A 19,241-nucleotide genomic window follows, 5' to 3' on the forward strand; every position below is an offset into this window, starting at 1 on the left:
TCCTGCTGTTGTACCTCAAACTTCAGGACAATGTTACAGATCAGGAATATAAGATAGGCTTTATTAGGAGAAAGTCTCCAAATGGCTTTTGCACTTGTACTAAATCACTGGTCCAAACACTTTAACTCTTTGCAAGCCCTCTTTAGCAGTTTAAAAGCAGTTAAAACTTGCCAGGATTTAATGCTTTCAACATTCCTTTCTAAAAGAAAAGAGCAAATCCTATCTGGAAGAGTTGGCAGATTCAACCGAACCTTGTTGCTTAACAGGCACTATCATCAAGTTTACACATCATCAGAACCACAATATTCAAACCTACCTTGTGGAGGTACTTCACCAAGCTTTCTGATGCCTTCATTTTCCACTTCCATGTCACTGGTGGACTCCTCTAAGGGCTCTCTTCCTTCCCGATGGGCTGCTGTAGAGGGTTTGGTGCTCTTGCTTGGCATGATCTCTGTTGGCTGTTCCACTCCAAACAAGCAGACTACTGAAGGGATCTATCTCCTTTGCTAACATAAATAAGAAAACCCCATGATCTAAGCATTGAATGACAGTTCCCTAAGGAATATACCTACATGTTTGCCCAGATGTTGGACTAATTTAGAAACTAAAGACTAGAGGTATTTTGAAGACAAAAATCCAAATTTGCAACAAAAACCTCAAGATTTGCCTCATACTGATATACTTTAAGTTACATCACCCCTCCCAAAACAGCACACCAACCCTAATCTATAGGAACAGCATCAAACTACCTACTGAAACATCATACAGCCATGTTTCATGCTCAGAGAAAGCAACCGTGATGCTGGGGGCAAAAGAGTTAAAGACACATTTGCAAAATAACAAACTGAGTAGCCATATGCTCATACTCTTCTAGAAGCACTCTTCACACATGCATTTCAGACCTGACACACATTTTACTTTCAACAGTCCATGCTGACTATATATTTTCTATATATATCGATAGATAAGCAAAAAGACCTGCATAATCGTAACAAAGACTTGACTCAAACAGTTTAAATCAACACACTCGTTTCACAAAATATAACACAATCACTACTGCTAGCAATTAACATTTAACAGAGAAAGCAAAACAAAGTACCTTAATCTAGTTGTGATGTTACAGTTAACTGATCAAGAACGAAACATTACAAAAGTTCATCAGCTGGCACTTAAGCACAGCTCCCAGAAAGTATAAATAGAAAGCAGCCGATGAGAAGACAAGACGACTGTAGGAGTGAAACTCTCTCCAAAGAGTTTAAATTGCAGCAAGTGGCGAAGTTAGTTCGCAGAAAAACAGACATGAGAAAGTTTACTTCTCACAAGATAAAAAACTGACGTGGTTAGAAAGTCATCTTACAATTGGTGCCAATCATTTGACGTTTTCAGACCTACCCCCAACCCACACTCTCATGAGAGTCCTTCATTTGGGACAATGGGGGAGGGGGGGAAATGAGAGAAAGAACTCATTTTAAGGCAATTTGAGTCTATGCCCCTGTTAAGAAGTGTTCCGCAATGGCTGTCTCGGACAATTACAGCCTCTCAAAGTACCAGATTTTTTTTTTTTCCCAAAACTGCTCCACTCCAACAGAATTGTGCAATATAGACCTATTTACCTTACCAGCCCTTCCCCCCGAGAACACTTCAGCAGAATGAAGAAGCTAACTAACTACTCGACCTCAGGTTTTAAATCGCGATAAATTAGCTGCCACATACTCTAACAAATTTAACAAATTCGTGCCCAGCCCCTCCCCCGAGTCAGCTCAAAGGTGTTTGTTAAAGCATCTCTCGACGATCTCCTGCCAAGTGCCTTTTTTGTTACGGAGATGGTGAAAGAGAGTCAGAGACGGACAGGACGGCTTCCTTATTAACAGTCGATTAAATTTAATACCGATAACCCATGACTGAGAAAAGCTTTCGGTTTTTTTTCAGTCCATTCGTTAACTAAAGGAGTCCAACTGCAGGCTTATCGCGGTCTTTTTCAAGTTGCCACGGGCTTTCCTAAAATTTCTCTCATACTTCAAGCATAAAAGGAGCAGGCAGACCTATTTATATAAGGGTCCCTGCTTTGTAAACAGATTAAAATCGGGCCTCACTGCTGCCGAAACGTACTCCTGTACTTCCCCGTCTGAAATGGGTCTCTGATTCACGGTTCCCCGAGGTCCATAAGGCCACAGCGGGAAACCCGGAGATCTCTTCCATGGGCTGCAGAAGACCCTCTCGTCCCCCCTCCTCAAACCTACCTGCCGAAACCAGGCGTAACGGATACGCCGGGCACTGTGCCCCGGCGATGCGGGGACCGACCGGCCACCGGGCAGCCCAAGCCCCTCGGGAGGAAGAGCACTCGGAGAGGCAACCCCCGCCCCACTGCCCGGGCCCGGAGAGAAGGGGTGCCGCCACCTTTCGCTCCCTCAGAGCGAGGAGAAAAGATGAAAAAACAAGGCTCTGGGCAGACCCGGCCGCCCCCCTGCTCTCCTCCACAGCACCCCTGCCCAGGGAAGCGCCCTCAGGACGTCTCCGCCGCCCTGCTTACAGCGGATGAAGCCCCCAACTCCACCTGCCCTCAGGCGAACTGCCGACGCCCCTGTCCGAAGCCCTACGCGCCGAGAATATTCCGCGGAGCTGGTACCTTCGAGGTCCGGCGCCTCCCGGCCCCAGCGAAGCTACAGGCTGTGGCAGCGCGGGCTGCTCCGGCTCCTGCCGCGGCTCGGCGGCTTCCACACTCGAAAATGGCGCCCAAACGGCGAACTCGAACCGAAATTCGTTAGAAAAGCGCGGGGCATGCTGGGAAGGGAGGGGGCCGGCCTCCCGCGGGTTTGAAAGGAGGAAAAAAGCCCCGCTCTCCCGCCATCTTGTTTTCCGTTACTGCGCGGACAGGCTGGGCGGGAGGAGAAAGTAAAATAAACCCCTTGGCCGCGCAGAGCGGCTCGTTTCCTGCCGGGAACGGAGCGGGGAGGCTCGTGGCCGAAGGTGACAGCGGCCCGACGCACCCCACGTGGAAAGGGTTTAATTTTAGAAGTAGGTCAGTGGGCGGCGCCTGGTTGCTCGGCAACGGGCGGTGAGGTGGGGGGGCAGAGCGGCGGCGTGGCGGTGCTGTTACTGAAATAAATAAGTTTTAAAAAGTTAACTAATAATAAAAAAAGTTAAAAATTATGGGGACGCGGCGGGTTCAAAGCTTTATGAGTTAACGGGCGGCGCGCTGACGACACCGAGCCCTGTCACCTGGTCGGGAAGGGCCCGTGAGGTGGCGGTGGGAGGAAGAGGAAGTCTCGCGGGAAGTAGCCATAGAGACGGAGCCGCTTGGTGGCGGGGGGAGCGGGGCGCCGCCGCCTTGGCCTGGGCGCTCCTGTGGCGTCGCGGGACGGAGAGGAAGGCGGGATTAGCGCGAAAGCCGCTGGGGCTCGGAAGCCGGCTGCTACCTCAGCGGTCCTCGCCGCTCTCTGCTCTCCCTCTCGTTGCCGGCGCAGGTAAAGACGGGTTGGGGGAGCGACGGTGGGCCCCCTGCCATTGCCGTCGGGGGAGGCTGGCGGGCGGCAGGTCTGACTCACTGCCACAGTGGGCGAGAGGGTCCGGAGCCGTGACCCCCTGCTCGGCGTGGGAAGAGGGCTGGGCTGGACAGAGAGAAGCGATTGCTCTGGGCGGCGAGGTAAGGGCGGGGGAGTCCCGACCCCTGACTCCGGACGGCCCTGGGGGAATGGACACTGGTTCTCTCCTGAAGAAAGCGCGGGGTTAGCAGATTAGCCGTTTGAGAAGATGGAAACTGAGGGAGAAGGGGATGCTGGCACGGCCGGGGAGCAGGCTTTGCCGTCTGTGTGGTGTCAAGGGGCTGTGCCTTGGGTGTGGGAACGCAGATGAGGCTGGAAGACCTGCGGTTCCCTCACAGCCGACCCGTAGGCAGCATGCTCTTGCTCCGCCAACCACCCGCCATCTCTGCGTTCTGCCGTCTGCCTTTTCCTCTGCTCCCCCCCCCCGCTCTTGCTCAATCTCCTGCCGCCGTCCCTGATCCTCATCTCCTTCGGCCGCTCCGGAGGGGAAACAGCTGAGATGAGGAGGCGGCGTGGGTCTGCCGTCTGCGACCGGGGGACCGCCGGACTGTGAGGCCGGGAGGAGCCGATCCAAGCGCACCGTGTCAGAGTAACTCCTCGTTATGGCTCCATCTGTTTTAAAACTGCCAGTGAATGCCTTCAGCTAACCTGCTGGTGGGCTTGTGGCGGAGTTGTATGTAGTACGTTCCAAGAGGGGTTATGATGGATATAGCTGTGATGACAGCGGGTGAGCTGTGAGCCGTAAGGGTGACCATTCGGCCCTTCAGGTTCGCAGTGCTGAAGCCGTTTTCAAAAATTATAATAAAGTTTTGGTCTTGTCTTTGCAAGGAAAATAATAGGTTTTCCCTTGCTACTTGCCTTCATGGCTGTATATCAGCACAAGAGAACTTAAGTGTTTCAACCTGTAACGTTTCAGCAATAAGTTTGTAGCATCACTTGGACTTTATCTAATGTGTTTATACTAAGCAATCAGATAAATATACAGTTAGGTATTGTACAAACAGAATTCCCTTTAGACTCAGGCCTGGTTTGATGCTTATTCTTCCACAGTACTAATGTAATAATACTTAATTTTGATGTTAGTATCTTCGTTTTTATTTTTGGCTACATATATATATATATATATACGTTTGCTTTATTTTATTGCGGTTATATTTGCATCTCTCTTTTTTTAGTGCTCTACACCTGAAATGCGACTGAAGATTTCACTTTTAAAGGAACCAAAACATATCCTTTATCTCAGAACAAACCATAGAACAGCATGTTAATTCTGAATAGACTTTTCCAGAAAGGACTTCTTTATCATAGGTGTAATAGTACAATATTTGTAAAGTGTGGGTGGCTTTATATTTTGTTCTTTTCTTCACCTTGCCATTCAGTGCAGCCTTTAAAGGCAACATTTAAAGAGCTGTTGAACACTCTTAAAGTAATACCTTCACTTTAGAAACTATCGATGTTTTGCTAGAAATTTTCAAGATTTTTTTTCCCTTCTTTTTTTGTAGTGATGTTAAAATATTTCCCAGACAGGAATAGTGATATATCTGCTTCCTTGTAATAGGTATGCATGTAGCAGATGTAAACAAAATTATAATTTACCTACTAATAAATCAGATGTGTCAACTATATATGATGTGACATTAACAAACTGACACATTTGAATTATAGTTGGGTGTTTTGCGCATTCATTGTGCGCTAAGACCATTCTAGAGTTATAACCCAACATTTCAGCTGTGTTTCAATATATATGCATCATAATAAGAATTATATTTTACATTATAGTTACCTTCATTTTTGCTGTCTACCAGCTCTTTTCTTGACACCAAAGAATAAAGAATGACGAATCATATTTTAAATATCAAACATTCCATGTAATCTTATCAAAATAACTTTCCAGTACTGTTCCATCAGTTTTGTATAGCCTTCATGAGATATCTTATAAACTTATTTTTAATAATGAAAATATTCAGATTGCCTTAATTAAATTAAACATAAAGAATTAGTGAGCTGCGTAGGATGGACTACAGCTGACGAACTATATTCCTGCAGTGATGATCACCAAATAATGAAATGGAACCTTTTAACCAGTGAGACTACTCGGTTAGTGAAACTTCCGGATGACATTTATCCCATAGATCTTCACTGGTTTCCCAGAAGTATAGGTGGGAAGAAGCAGTCCCATGCTGAGAGCTTTGTTCTAACAAGCTCTGATGGTAAGTCAATTTAAAATATTTAATATATTAATTTAAAATAATTTAAAATTTCATACCATTTTGTTCTTACATCACTCAAATACATTTAAATTTAAAAATTTAAAATATTTAAAATTTCATACCATTTTGTTCTTACGTCACTCAAGTACATTTAAAGTTATTCGCAGTTAAATAGTTTGCAATAAAGCAACTTCAGATACCTATGCACCAGTTGTACTGGTGTAAAACTAATAACTGCTTCGATTTTAGTGCATTACATTACTGTAATTTGCTCCAATACAGCCTTATCAAACATACCTCTGTCAACAGATAAGTTATTTTTAATGTAACATCAATTTCTATCATCCTTTTTTCAATTACACGAACTTTAAATATGTCTGCACTGCATGTCTACATAGATACCAGAGCAGTTGTAGTTATGAAAACTTATGACCAAGTGACTGAACTGGCTAAACCATGATGTGCAATATCAATGTAGGTAATTTCTTGGACATATTTCAAGAGCAAGAGTCTTCAATATCCCTCCCATCTACTTATGACCGTTGCCAGTAGTACAGTAAGACTAGTACATATGCCCACTGTACTAGCAGATGTATATATATATGTGTATATATATGTGTAGATTTAGTATGCTGCTATTTGTTCAATATACTAGTGTACTAATACTGAGCTATATGGTCCGGTATAGTAGCTGCTGTATTCCGGTGTATGGATTTGGTTTTGCGGAAGGGAGTTGAGACAAGAAGGTTTAATGATTTTTTGGGTTTTTTTCTTCCTCCCCAAAGAGACTAAGAATTGATTTTACCCAAATTGCACATTGTTAAATTTTTATTCCTGCATGGAAGTAGATATATTCCTGTCCCCAGTTAAGTGAAGAAATCTTAATAACTGGTTTTATTACTGGTTTATATTAATTATGAAGCGGTCCAAGTCCATACTGTTACAGTCAGAGTTCATCTCCTTAGTACTGTAATGGTGGTTATGTTCCATGCCATCAGGAATTTTCTGTGCACGTTTTCCCTTTTGGTTTTCGGGTGTTTTTTTCCGCCTTAACAAAAAAACCCCGCCACATTTGGAGCCTCCTCTTCTTGATCTAATTCTTTATTTGAACAAAATATGAAAAATAATGTTAAAAATAAATTTTCCTAATTCACCCCCCCCTTTTTTATTCCTGTTACAAAGAATTTACCATGTGGAAACGCTGTAGTTCGGATGGACCTTTCTTCCTGAACCTACCAAATCTACCAGTTTGATCGTTTCTGAAATCTGCTGGTTTACATTGACCTTGTTATAAAAATCATGTTGGGTTAAAAGCTTTGCTGAGGAACAAGTCCCTGATGTAGCTTCGGAGTGCCTGATTGACAGTCCACTTGCAAGAACTTGCTGATGGGCTTAGTGTGTTAGTTTGTGAATGATTGCTGATACTTTCATGTGTAACATCCAAGATCTTGGGGTACAGGGGACTTGGAAGAGCTGTGTGACTTGCTTGCAGAAGTTGGACAGTCTTTCTGCTGATCCTAATTTTTTATACCTTTGGTTTATTGGGTTGATAATGCTGTTGGAGGTTTCAGAGTAAGTCAGTTAAATTGTCTGGAGCTAATTATGTGCTACAAAACATAAAACATACTAAACATAGTTTATATTCTTTTGTCAGGGATCAAAGATCCCTGTTTGAGTGATACTTCTATAGACGTGGTAGTGATGGGAGTTTTAGTGAACTTTAAAGCAGTGTGTTGCTCTAAATCTCTGCCAGCTCTTTTAGGCTGACCAGGTCATTTTCAATTGTTGTAGAGTGTTTCCATCAGGATAATAATGGCCATCTGCCTGTGACTGGTTGATAGCTTTCACAGGGACCTATTGATAGTTTTAATGGGATTAGTGGAGAATTTCCAGCTAACTTTTGCCCATGTTTTGGCCAGAATCTTGAATCTGTGGGTCTAGTATGGGTTTTTTTTTTTGTTGAGGGGAACTGAATGGAAGCTCTTGGCTAGCTTCACAGTGAGCTTGATGGGGAACAGAAGGTTTGTTACTGAGCAGTAGCAGTCTCTAGCTGATGTGTCCGGCATGGTTTTCTATATGGATGGAGAGAGTTATTTCAATATATTGAAAGTTACATTTCAACTTTAAACAGTTGTATTTAAATATATATGTATATATTGAAAAAGGTAAAGGAAATTCATTCCTTGCAGGAAGTTTTTGAGATTTCTCTAACTTTTAGCAATATTTACACTTAAAAATTAGGAGGGTTCAGTTCACTGAGTGGAGTCCAAGAATTCTTCAAGGTATTTATTACTTTCCAAGGAATAAATGAATTGAACTTACAAAACAAAAGCAGGAGATCTTTTGGTCAATATCTGAAGGTTGGCTCCCTGTTGTTTCTTACGTATACACGGGGAGGGAACCAAGTAAAGTAATTTTTGCAGTTCTTGGTGCTGAACTTTGCTATGCATTTTAGGCATCTGGGTGTAATGAAGTATTGCTTTTAGAGCTTTTAAGGTAGAAGTGGAAGCTTTTGTGAAAGCTGAAAGGATGATTCATTTGCATCAGTTAATATTTGCATGCATTATAGTATTATGCTTTGGGACGAAGGCAGAGTTTGCCTTAAAAAAGATATTCTTCAGAAAGTGAGTCAAGGATCAATATTAACTGATTTCTACAAAATTTGTATACTTTTCCCTTCAATGATAAACACGGGGAAGAAGGATTTCAATGGGTCAACTGGTGCTCTTAATTCCTTGCTTTTTTTCCTCCTTTCTTTTCTTTTTCAGTTTTCACATTTGTATTTCTAATAACATGGTTCTGTAAAGTTCTAAATTGTGTGTGCAAATAGGGAGCAAAAGAGCAACTGTAGTGAGTCAGGTCTTCTGTTAATTTATTCTGCCAGTTTTCCAGTGTTATCAAAATAGTATGCTAACATTTAATGTTCTCCTTGAATAATGCTTTGACAGTTGAGTGAGGAAAAATGTAAGGGCTACTACTACATTAATGAAAAAAAATACTTTAAAAACTCTGCTGGGTGGCCTTTTTTAATATCACTAAGACATGTAAGGAAAATAAATTATATTCAGAAATGTATTAAGAGAGGTTGAAAGTTGATTTTTTTTCAGATGCATTCAAAAATTGGCACATTGCAGGAGCTGTGTATTTGGAAGTACTTTAGTCTAGATGTGAACCCAGTGCAAATTTAGGTAAGATATCAGTTCCTAAGTGTAATGTCAGGTGGGTATGAATGCTTAATGGTAAATGGATTAAGTGAAACTGCAACAGAGAGCTACAGTTTAGGAATAAAGATTCATGAATAGATAGGCCCGGAATCTTTTCCAGGATGTATTAGGAACTTTGCAATTAAGTAGTAGAAGTTGGATTACTTTAAGCGACATAAGTCTGTGGCAGAGATTTAAAGTTCTTGGAGCTTAGCTTACTTTTTTTTTTTTTTTTGCTATTCAAGACTTCAGTTTTACACAACCAACAAATTCTAAACTAGTGCCTTAGTGCTGATCTGTGTTTTCCTTGGTAAGACTTTTATGTTCATTTGCTTTAACTTCTGACAAACTCTTTATGTCTAACCTAAACTTATCATCCTAGGATTCTAGTTAAACAGGGGAAGTTTAGATTGGATATAAGGAGGAAATTCTTTCCTGTTAGGGTGGTGAGACACTGGAATGGGTTGCCCAGGGAGGTTGTGAGTGCTCCAACCCTGGCAGTGTTCAAGGCCAGGTTGGATGAAGCCTTGTGTTGGATGGTTTAGTGAGAGGTGTCCCTGTCCATGGCAGGGGGGTTGGAACTAGATGATCTTGAGGTCCTTTCCAACCCTAACCATTCTATGATTCTATGATTCTATACTTCATAAAGATTTTAGCTACAAGACATAGAGGAAGGTCAGGAAAAATGCTATCTCCTCGTAACAGTAAAAAAAAAAACCAAACAAACCAGAATGAGAAAAAGACTCTGTGAAACATGTAAGTGACCATGTAGTTACTTCTCTGTTAGAATTGATCTGCACTTGAGAGTCTGTCCATTCTATCATTGTCCAGCTTTTGTAGATCAGCTTAATTCAGCTTGATTAATTCCACTTTCTTTTAGTGCAACTGTTTCTTGATTGCATGCAGCATAAACTGTTATGGCTAACTTTGCCAAATTTATTGCAGTGGTTGTTTTGAGGTTTTGGGGGTGGGTTGTTTTTGTTTTTTTTTTCTTTTTGGTTGGTTGTTTTTGTTGGGGTTTTTTTGTTTGTTTATTTGTTTTGGAGTTTTGTTTGTTTTCTTTTTACAAATGTAGGCCCTTCAAGTTGTCATGTTCGCATCACATCTGTAAGGCTTATCATCTGAATGGTGGTGTAGCTGGGATAGGTGTTGTCTGATCAAAGTCTGCAATCCACTAGCTTCCCCTTTCCCAAGGTAACACATTCTTTAGTTCTTCAAACCAGTCTGATGACCGGTGGTTAGATTATTTTGTATCAGTTCAGTGAGTTGAGTTTGTATTCAGCCCTTGCATTACTTCTGGACATCTGGGGCCTTTACTGCTATTCCTGTCCTGAATTTGAATACTGCTATTTTGCTAGCATAGTGCAGTCTAAAGCAGAAGTGAGCTTTGCTGGATGAATTACTATTAAACCCAAACACTTTATGGTTGTTACAGAGCAGTAGGTGCTCAGTGATACAAAGATAACATGGGATATTGCAGAAGAAAGATGGGATGTCATTTCTGTTTAAGTGAACAGACTAAATCCCCATTTGTTTATATGTTTTTAGAGTGTAAATGTAAACAAAGCTGGATGAAGAAACTTTTTTCCTTAAAAGTTCTGTTCACTGAGAAAATGAGGCTTCCATGACAGGTGTTGTAGGGGCACTGGATGGCAGGTAATCAGTAACTTTGATGCTTCTTGGTGGGTTTTGTGGAATGAGGCAGTGATGTTATGGAAAAATGCCTACTTGAGGGGGCAGCTGTGGCAGGGGCTGCATGCAGACACATTTCACACAGGGAGGGGTTGTTATGCTTGCCCTCACTGAAGGAAAACATTCAGTGTAGTTCCTTCATAGGTAGTAGGGAGGCCAGCAGCAAAAGTTGATTTGGTTTGCATTTACTGATGGAATGAGCTATTTTTTTCCTTAATTAGTTCACAGATCACAAAACCCAAGTCAGGTCTTGCACAAGCTAGTATCTTCTCTCTTGTAGGGATTTTTTACCTAGTTAACTGTTGTTAGAACTAAGGGATAAGCTCTTTGCATTGAAGGGGAAATTCATCCTGAATATTCAGTTTCTGGAAAACTGTTTTGAGATGTATTTGTAAAAAAAAAAGAAAAATTGTTGGGTTTTTTTGGTTGGTTGTTGTTGTTTTTGTTTTTTTTCCCTGGAGTTTTGCTTGGTGGGTTTTTTTCAGTGAAATCAAAATACTGACCAGTGCTAACCTAATTTGTCAAAGCATAAATTGAGATAAAAATGTAATGTAGAAAATTCCCAAGTTTTTATCTCCTAGTATAACTTAGCACTTTCGGTAAAGGGAATTTATCTCATACAGATTTTTGGTTGGTTTTGGGGTTGGTTAGAGTTTTTTTTGCATATGCAAGTGAATTATTGCATTGTAAAAGTGCATGAACAAGTTTTGTTACTTAATTGCTATTTTTTAAAAACCTTAGTTTTAAATTTATGTCTAACTATTACTTACATAGTATGCCTGACGTGTCAAGCCTGCAGTTTTCCTGCAACAGCTAATTTATCTCTGTGATAAGGATTTCTGGAAACTTGCTGAATCCAATGGAAAAGGAGTATAATGTCTTTACAGGGTTGCATTAATTCCTGGTTGAACTCCAGATGTTTGTGAAATTAGAACAAATGTAAATTTAGTCCTCTGGGGTTTTCTTTTGAATTGCATCTCTTGTGGGATATTGTTCTTTTGCTTCCTGCTTACATTGATCCTGTTGCTGCTTTTTTGCAAAATAAAATACAAAAACAAAGAATATGGTCAGCTTCAAACTACTTATTAAGCACAAATTGTAAGTGAATAGACCTATCTTTTCAGCATTTTGTTATTGATAATTTTACATTAGGTCAGCACTTAAGAGCCTATGAAAAGTAATGAACAAAACATACATGTTTTATATTCTGTATTTGAATAGTCTGCTAATCTCCCACTTGAAATTCCTCCAAAACTGGAGAGTCACTTCGAGATTAAGGACAGCTTCTGGCTTCAGTTTTAATAAGTAAAAAAAAACCCAAAACAAAACAGTATTTTACAAGTCTGAGATGTAAAGAAAGATTAAGTTGAATCATTTCTGTTTACTCCAGGCATACAGCTAAAATTTTCTCTTTCTTCAGTTGTTTATAAGGCGGTAAGTTCTAATTTGAATGCCTGTATTCTCATTCTGCCTCAATGTTAAGTTGAAGGCAGAGAAACTGACTGAAAAGTTGCTTTTGGAGCAACCTCTATGTGTGAATGTAATGAAAAAAGCAGTATCTAACGAGTCACATAATTTTGCTGTCATCAGTTGTAAGTCCATACGTTGGAGAAGCAAAGATGATATCCATGAAAACTTGATTTGGCCCTGTGCTGCCTAAGTATTATGATACAGTTTTTAAATGCATGATCACATTTTTTCCAGATGAATTCTATGTTAGTGCCTTAGGTGGACCTGCTTTTATATGAAACTCTATTCTTTCCTGCTAGGCTACAGTTCACTATTTGAAAGATGCCTTGTGAAAGAAGTAAGAGTTTGTGGAGTGGTAAAGGATGCAAAAGATTGGTAAATGATTTGAATGTTTCCCTGTATAACAGGAGTTGATATCCTGTACTCTGTGACATGGCCCATTGTTTTCCTGATAATGTGACCTCACTGAAGTATTCAGTTGCTTGCCAAATGTCTGTTCTTTCATTTTAATTTTTCTCTTATGCATTGAGGGGTTTGCTCACAGAAGTATTTGAGGTCTCACGGATTACCCCTAGGTCAGCAAAAGCTATTGTGTCAATATATAAAATGCCGTAGAATTCTTTGTATCCTTAAAATAGTAATTCTGAATGTTTCAGATTGGATACTGAAAGGTGATGTACACATTTGAGTTAGATTCTGTGTATGTAAGCTCTCGATTTGCAAAGCTCTTCTTCTTTTCAAGGGAAATTAGTGAACTGTTCGTAGTTAGTGAACTGTTGATAATGGCTATGAAGAGCTCAGCCACATAATGATGAATACTGCAAGTGGTGGCATGACAGTATTCATAGTCCTATGATCAGATTAGGTGTAAGTATTCCACAATGAAAAATGTCTTGGCTATAGATGGAATACATACGCTAAGTATCGAAAAGACAAGTGATCAGAAAATAAAACATGTTTTTCAATGTATTATTTTAAAAGCAGAAAAGGATGTTTTGGCAATTTAATTAGAGAAGAGAGCATTTAGTGTGACTCCAGTTACTGCTTATGCATAAAAAATAAGCATCTCAGATCTGAGAGATGTTCTATAAAATTACTGATGTATTAATTATATAAAATGTATTTTATGATTATAACAATTCATTACATGAAGAATACCAGTACTGAAAATTTTAGGAAAATAAAGTTTAAGTGAATGAGCAAGAACTGGCCTTAGTGTTAGTTCTGTGAATTTATTAAAAACAGGATTAAAGAGCAGTTCAGAGTACTCTAGTACATATGAATATAAGTGATAAAAGCAAAAATCTGTGCTTGTGTGTGATATTTAAGTAGTCTGTTCAAATGAAACATATTAACATTTAAATGTTAAAAATTTATACAGACCATTCTTTTTCTTCAGTGTTAAAAATCTTTTGCTTAGAAATCTTGCGTTGGCCAATATTTGTGGGTGATTGTGCCTTTTTGTTTATGTACTTAAAAGTGAAATGAAGACAAAGTGTGATTGCATTAATTTGAATAATAGTATGGAGAGCCCTGATAGATGTTTTATGGTTATTTTAAAGAATTATTTTCTTTGGCATTAGTCTGCCTTTGTTTTTATGTGTTTTTTTTTTTCTTGTTATTGGGGTTGGTTGTTCTGTTGTTGTTTGGTTTTGTTTTGTTTTTAAATTGAAGTGCAAAATGAAACATGGGGAACCAGAACACAGTAAAAGTTGTTTCAAGCTTCTGGCAGTGCAGGCAACCTAAATTTTGCCATCTTGGCTACTGCGTTTTGAATGTGCCTTTAGTGTGGTGATGTCATGTGGTTTTACCGTCTATGCAGTTTAGTTAACTCTGTTACCACCTCTATACATATTGGTCTTGGTAATGTTGTCCTTTAGTGAAATAGTCAGGTATTTAGTTTCCAGTTCTGGCTCATCACGTGTGGCCTGTTTTATAATTCGTATTTGCAAGCAGGATGTTATTAATGGAAAAAATATCCCATCTTAAGTGATGGGGCGTTTGCACACAGTGTAAGATATCTGTGTACTGTTCAGCTCAGAGTTCTGGTCAGGCTGGAAATTGCTTGTTGTGTCTCACTGTCTGACAGGTTAGATAATTCTAAATTAATTTTGGGTTTAAAGTAGTTAATTTGAATCATGAAAATGTTCTAAGCCATGCTTTTGTTCTGCCGCATGTTTCCAAGCCCTCTGTTGTCTGCTCTTTGGTCCAGTTTAAATTTGATCTTCCTGGATTTAAGCAACATCCTTCATTGGGAAAGAAGACTTCCTCATGCTTCTGTTGAAATCATTAATAGCTTTGTTTTTGGCTTCTGCGAATTTCCATAACAGCTCCATAATGCAAGCAGCAATACTCCTCAGAGCAGCGCACTCACTGATGGTCAGATTGTTCTAGCTTTCCATTAACCTTTTGGTGTTGAGTAATTTTTCAGATCTTAAAAAAACAACCAAGCAAAAGAAAAGGGGAGGGGGGAACCAAAAAATAAACAAAAAACCCAGCAAAAAGCCCCACCAAAAACCACACAAGGACTCTCCTTGGCTGCAGTGTATACACCTCTGTTTGTTGGCTTTCAGACAATGAAATAACACCAGGCAGTTATGTCCTCAGAGACAAATGCAAACTTTGTAAAGACAGAAGAATAGGGAAAACAAAGATTATACATAAAGAAAAAAAAACCAAAACACAATAAAAACCCCCACAAAAATACCCCCATACAGGGTTGTAGCTAGTTTACAAGTAGTTCTTCTGTAAGAGCTCATTTGTTTCGGCTAATCATAGCTGTGAACAATATAATTGCTTCTTTTGTTGGTTTTTGTTTTGTTTTTGGTTTTGTTAGTTTCTTGTCTTGTTTTATGTGTGTATTTTTAACAGAAGATTAACACTATTACATCCATAGAGTCACAAAATTAGATAATACTATTTCTATCTTGAACTTTTGTTTAGGGAAGTTCCACTTGATTTCCAAGGTAGGAAGAATAGAGAAGAGCATAGACGCACACTGTGGAGCTGTACTTGCAGGAAGATGGAATTATGAAGGAACAGCGCTGGTTACAGGTAAGCATTCTCAAAGTGCTGAAGTGTTTTGAAAACTAAAATCACAGAAGAGCCCTTTCAAAATAAAGCCTTTTGTTTGTGCTTTTTTTGTTTATATATATATATAAAATTGACATGCTGTGAAGAAATATAAGGGCACAAAAGTACAGTATTAAACAAAAATTAAGAAAATGCTATTGATCAGTTGTAGAATGCAAGTACTTTATGGGATAAAGAAAATAGAATGTTTTGGAAAAATAATTTAACCCTTGACACATGTTTAGAAGATGCAGTCCTAAATTTCATGGTTTATGTTGTATTTATATTCAGTTTGAATGAATAAAACAGTCTACCTTGAAATTCTTTTGAGGAGGGGGAAATGGAAACCCAAAATCAACAATATAAATGAAGTTAGGTATAGTAAGTTACTATGTCTTTATGACCACTGGGATTATTATCACTGTGTTTAATAGAAGTTAATTTTGCTCTATTTGATTAATTCTGGTTTAGAGTAATGCTTTAATTAGTAGAATTTTTATTTTCATAAAAAGATCTAGTAAAAACATTATTATTTAGTGCTTCTACTTGTTAGATGTGATCCTGTTTACTTGAAAGTAGATGTTTGATATATCGGAGTGCTTAGATGTTTCATGGATGTTCTTTATTTCATAATCTATTTCATTTCTATCTGTTATAAAAATTACGCTGATATCCCTGCATATGACACCTGGTATTTTTAAGCTAGCAAAGTTTGCCAAGGCCTTGTGACCATCTTTAAGGTTCCTGTGTTTCTCTTAATCATTAGGAGTGATGTAGATCCAGCTGCAGTCTTAACTCTCTTATCAAGGCTGGGAGAGTGATCTCCCAGTGTCTGCATCTCTACACATCTTTCTGTCACAAATCTTTTGGTAGTTAGTTGCCTTTTGCATTTTTGTCAAAAACTTCTATCTTGAAGTTAAGGGGTAGCTAATTGAACTTCCTAGGATACATGTCTCCTTTATGGGATTTCTCTTGGTGTCAGAATTCCCTGCAGCCTCCTGTTGATCTAGCACAGCTGATTTCTTTGGACAAATTCCAAGTCAGTCCAGAAGTACTGAAGATAATTTTGGATCTGCTTGTTTCCAGACTCGGTCTGACTCTAAAATGCTGCTTCAGGGAGCTCTGCCCGGCTTGTCCCTCTGAAATCCCAGAGGGATTGTTCTTTCTAAAGACAGATAGTTTATTTATTTATTTAAAGGCTGCATGACACTTATGGGGAATATGGGAATTCATCACCATATCCAAACAGTTTACTCTGAGAAGATCAACTACTCTCATACTGCAACTATACTTTGAGGAGGAGTGAATCGTTGATGATACCATATCAGCTAAAATATTCTTTATGGCTGTATTTTAACAGTATCAAATAAGCACAAATAAGGGGATTTTTGTTGTTGTGTGTTTGTTTTGTTTTGTTTTTAATTTTTCAACACTTTTTAAACATTTAAAAGGTACATCAGTCAGATACAAAAACCTGAAACTTGGTAAGTTAATTACCTTTGAATGGAAGAATGACATTAAGCTCCTAGGTGTGTCTTCTATCTCATTATTTGGATCTGGGAGGCCTAAATGGAGGCCCAGAGCCATATGTTTCAAATATGATAGCACACTAGGAAATCTGTGTTCTCAATGGATATATAACTAAACTGCATAGTGTATATGAACTTAATCTCTAATAAGTAAACTGAGCTTCTTGGAAACATGCAATTATGCTATAAAACTTAAGCTTTCCAAACGGAGCCTTCAGTTATCTTCAGTTTCACCATTCATCAACTGTGAAGCCTCCAGCTTAATACATAAAATCTGTTCCTACACTCTTCTGTCTCCTTAGAGACTCATTTAATCAGCCTCATGGCCATTGAACTGTAAATACATGAAAAGTACTAGCAATGCTGAATAGAAGATACAGGACTTGAGATACTTGGAGCGAGGCACTTTCTCTTCCCAGGAACAGCTTCAGATAAGAAGACTATAGGGATTTTCAGGAGAGGAAGAGACTTGTTGATAATAACAGAAGAACAGTCTTGAAATACTTTTTCCTTAATATACTGTGTAGTTGCATGTTGGGAAGTCTACATAAACAATATTGACCCATAAGAAGACCTGGACTTCTTTAAATAAGTGTTTCTTAGGTAAACACAAGCACTATGTTTGTTAGACTTACTATTGCATTTAAGCTGATGGTTTCTGTGATAACTTTACAGTTGGTGAAGATGGCCAAGTGAAAATCTGGTCTAAAAGTGGAATGCTGAGATCCACTTTAGCTCAGCAAGGTAAGTTAATGTTTTTTAAAGTACCATCAGAAGTTTTTAATTTAGGGCATTATGAAATATAATTGAATCACAGACCCTAAATCTGGCAGTAATGGTTTGTTTAAGGATCTTAAGGCCTAGATATGCTTAACTAAAATTAAATGTAAATCATAATTGAATGAAGGGGGAACAGGATTTTTAATGAGATGCCTCTCAAGAAAAAACCTACATAAAATCTTCAAATTAAAAGTATTATTACAGCATTTTTAGACAGTAGTTTCAGTTCCACCCTAAGGATTCTGGAGAGACAAAAGAATTAAAAGTAAAAAAATTTAGTTCTTAATACCAAGCTACAGACTCTTATGATGAAACGGAAAAAAAGAAAAGTTATCCAAAAAAGCATTGCAAGAATGTTTGAAAAATGCAAAGTGCATGTAGGCTAGTTCCTCTGAACTTCAAAACTCTTAACAGCCCTTGGTTCATCCTCCTAGTTAACCCAGTAACTGTAATTTAGTATGTGTAGATAGACCTACTGAAGTGAAGATTCCTGTGCTCAAGTTCTTTGTTCTGGTGCCATGGAGCCCTTACCTCGATCTTGGCTTTTTAACTACAGTTTTATGTATACTAGAGCATTTCAGTTATTTAAGTAAAATTAAAATCACTATTGTGAAGTACAATATAAGCTGCAAATATGTATTTATAGAAGTGACATTTGTTACTTTTAACATGCTATTTTTATAATCATATTTTCTATCATTCTTGTGCTATTTCAGTGAAGATAGCTAGATTTTGTTTTTCATACTTCATACATTGAGATCATGTGGCCTTTTGACATTTTTTAAGAAACCACATGCACCTGGGTTTTGTTAAATGTCAGACCCTTATCTGTTTCTAAAACAAATTATCTAAATTCTTTCAACCTGTTGAAGGCATTCTAACCACAGGAGTGCATGTAAAATGTATTTCAGTTCTGTTGAGGAAGTTCATATTCAGATGTGATGTTTTTTAATGCATACAATGTAAAAAGATAAGCCTACTGAACTGTAATTTTTGAAAAAAAAGAAAAAAGTTGAAGCACACACTCTTCCTTCACTGTTTCTCAGTTGGTATGTTTCAAGGGGGGGTATGCCTAATCGCTTGAGGTTTGATGATGCTTGTAAAGTAAGACAAATGTTGTAGTTTGAAATATGCAAGCTGAATTTTCATTGATTTCTTAGAGTTTCTGCTACATTGTAAAAGTACAGCTGGGTCCCCATTGAAAAATTGTTTTCTTGTATTTGTCTTTTAAGATAAGATCCTGTGAGACTCAGAAACCCTTTAAACATTAAATTTATAGGATTGTATTCCCACAGACATCTCTGTGGGATCTACTGACATACCTGGGGTCAAGATAGGATTCTACAGCCATTATGTTGTTTAAGAGAGATATTTCGTGTTTGAGCTGATTTTTCACTTCCTTCATCATCTCCTTAGGAAATGAAAGGATTACTGTTTCTAACTTTCTTTCTACTCATTCCACTCTTTGTATTAGAAATAAATTTTCAGTATCTTATCTTCAGATGATGGTCCACATGCCTTTTCTATCTTTGATTTTTTTATTCACTACAAAACCATGAACATATATTCTTCCCTTTTTTTAGCCTTTGCAGTAATTATATGGAGCACTCTGGCCCCATGTCCTTCCATCGTGCCAATGGAACAGAATAGTTAGTGTGACTCCATAGCTTCTACTGCTTTCAGCCTCAACCTGTACCATATTGCTGCTGTTCTGTGTTCTTTGAGCCTGATCTCTTCTTCGTC

At 38.8% G+C, this 19,241-nt stretch overlaps 2 protein-coding genes across 9 annotated transcripts in view; one reads left to right on the forward strand and one right to left on the reverse strand.

The window, feature by feature from the left end:
* SMC4 (structural maintenance of chromosomes 4) overlaps nucleotides 1–2,944 on the reverse strand; it is a 37,568-nt gene extending 34,624 nt beyond the window's left edge. Inside the window, exons 1-2 of one of the 4 annotated variants that reach the window (XM_065674668.1) lie at nucleotides 2,627–2,944; nucleotides 317–501 (exon numbers count right to left, since the gene is read on the reverse strand). In XM_065674668.1, coding sequence (XP_065530740.1) covers nucleotides 317–446 — 130 coding nt within the window. In that variant the 5' untranslated portion in view covers nucleotides 447–501; nucleotides 2,627–2,944. Of the gene's footprint in view, nucleotides 1–316; nucleotides 507–1,099; nucleotides 1,186–2,626 lie in introns of those variants that run through there. The other 3 variants (XM_065674665.1, XM_065674669.1, XM_065674666.1) reach the window with 3 other exon arrangements.
* Nucleotides 2,945–3,256: 312 nt separating this feature from the next.
* Nucleotides 3,257–19,241, forward strand: part of IFT80 (intraflagellar transport 80) — a 53,675-nt gene continuing 37,690 nt past the window's right edge. Inside the window, exons 1-5 of one of the 5 annotated variants that reach the window (XM_065674674.1) lie at nucleotides 3,257–3,464; nucleotides 4,718–4,765; nucleotides 5,527–5,752; nucleotides 15,061–15,171; nucleotides 17,394–17,462. In XM_065674674.1, coding sequence (XP_065530746.1) covers nucleotides 4,733–4,765; nucleotides 5,527–5,752; nucleotides 15,061–15,171; nucleotides 17,394–17,462 — 439 coding nt within the window. In that variant the 5' untranslated portion in view covers nucleotides 3,257–3,464; nucleotides 4,718–4,732. Of the gene's footprint in view, nucleotides 3,465–4,022; nucleotides 4,132–4,717; nucleotides 4,766–5,526; nucleotides 5,753–10,030; nucleotides 10,150–10,503; nucleotides 10,612–15,060; nucleotides 15,172–17,393; nucleotides 17,463–19,241 lie in introns of those variants that run through there. The other 4 variants (XM_065674671.1, XM_065674672.1, XM_065674673.1 and 1 more) reach the window with 4 other exon arrangements.

Source organism: Lathamus discolor, chromosome 3 (assembly GCF_037157495.1).
Source record: "Lathamus discolor isolate bLatDis1 chromosome 3, bLatDis1.hap1, whole genome shotgun sequence".
Lineage (NCBI taxonomy): Eukaryota > Metazoa > Chordata > Aves > Psittaciformes > Psittacidae > Lathamus > Lathamus discolor.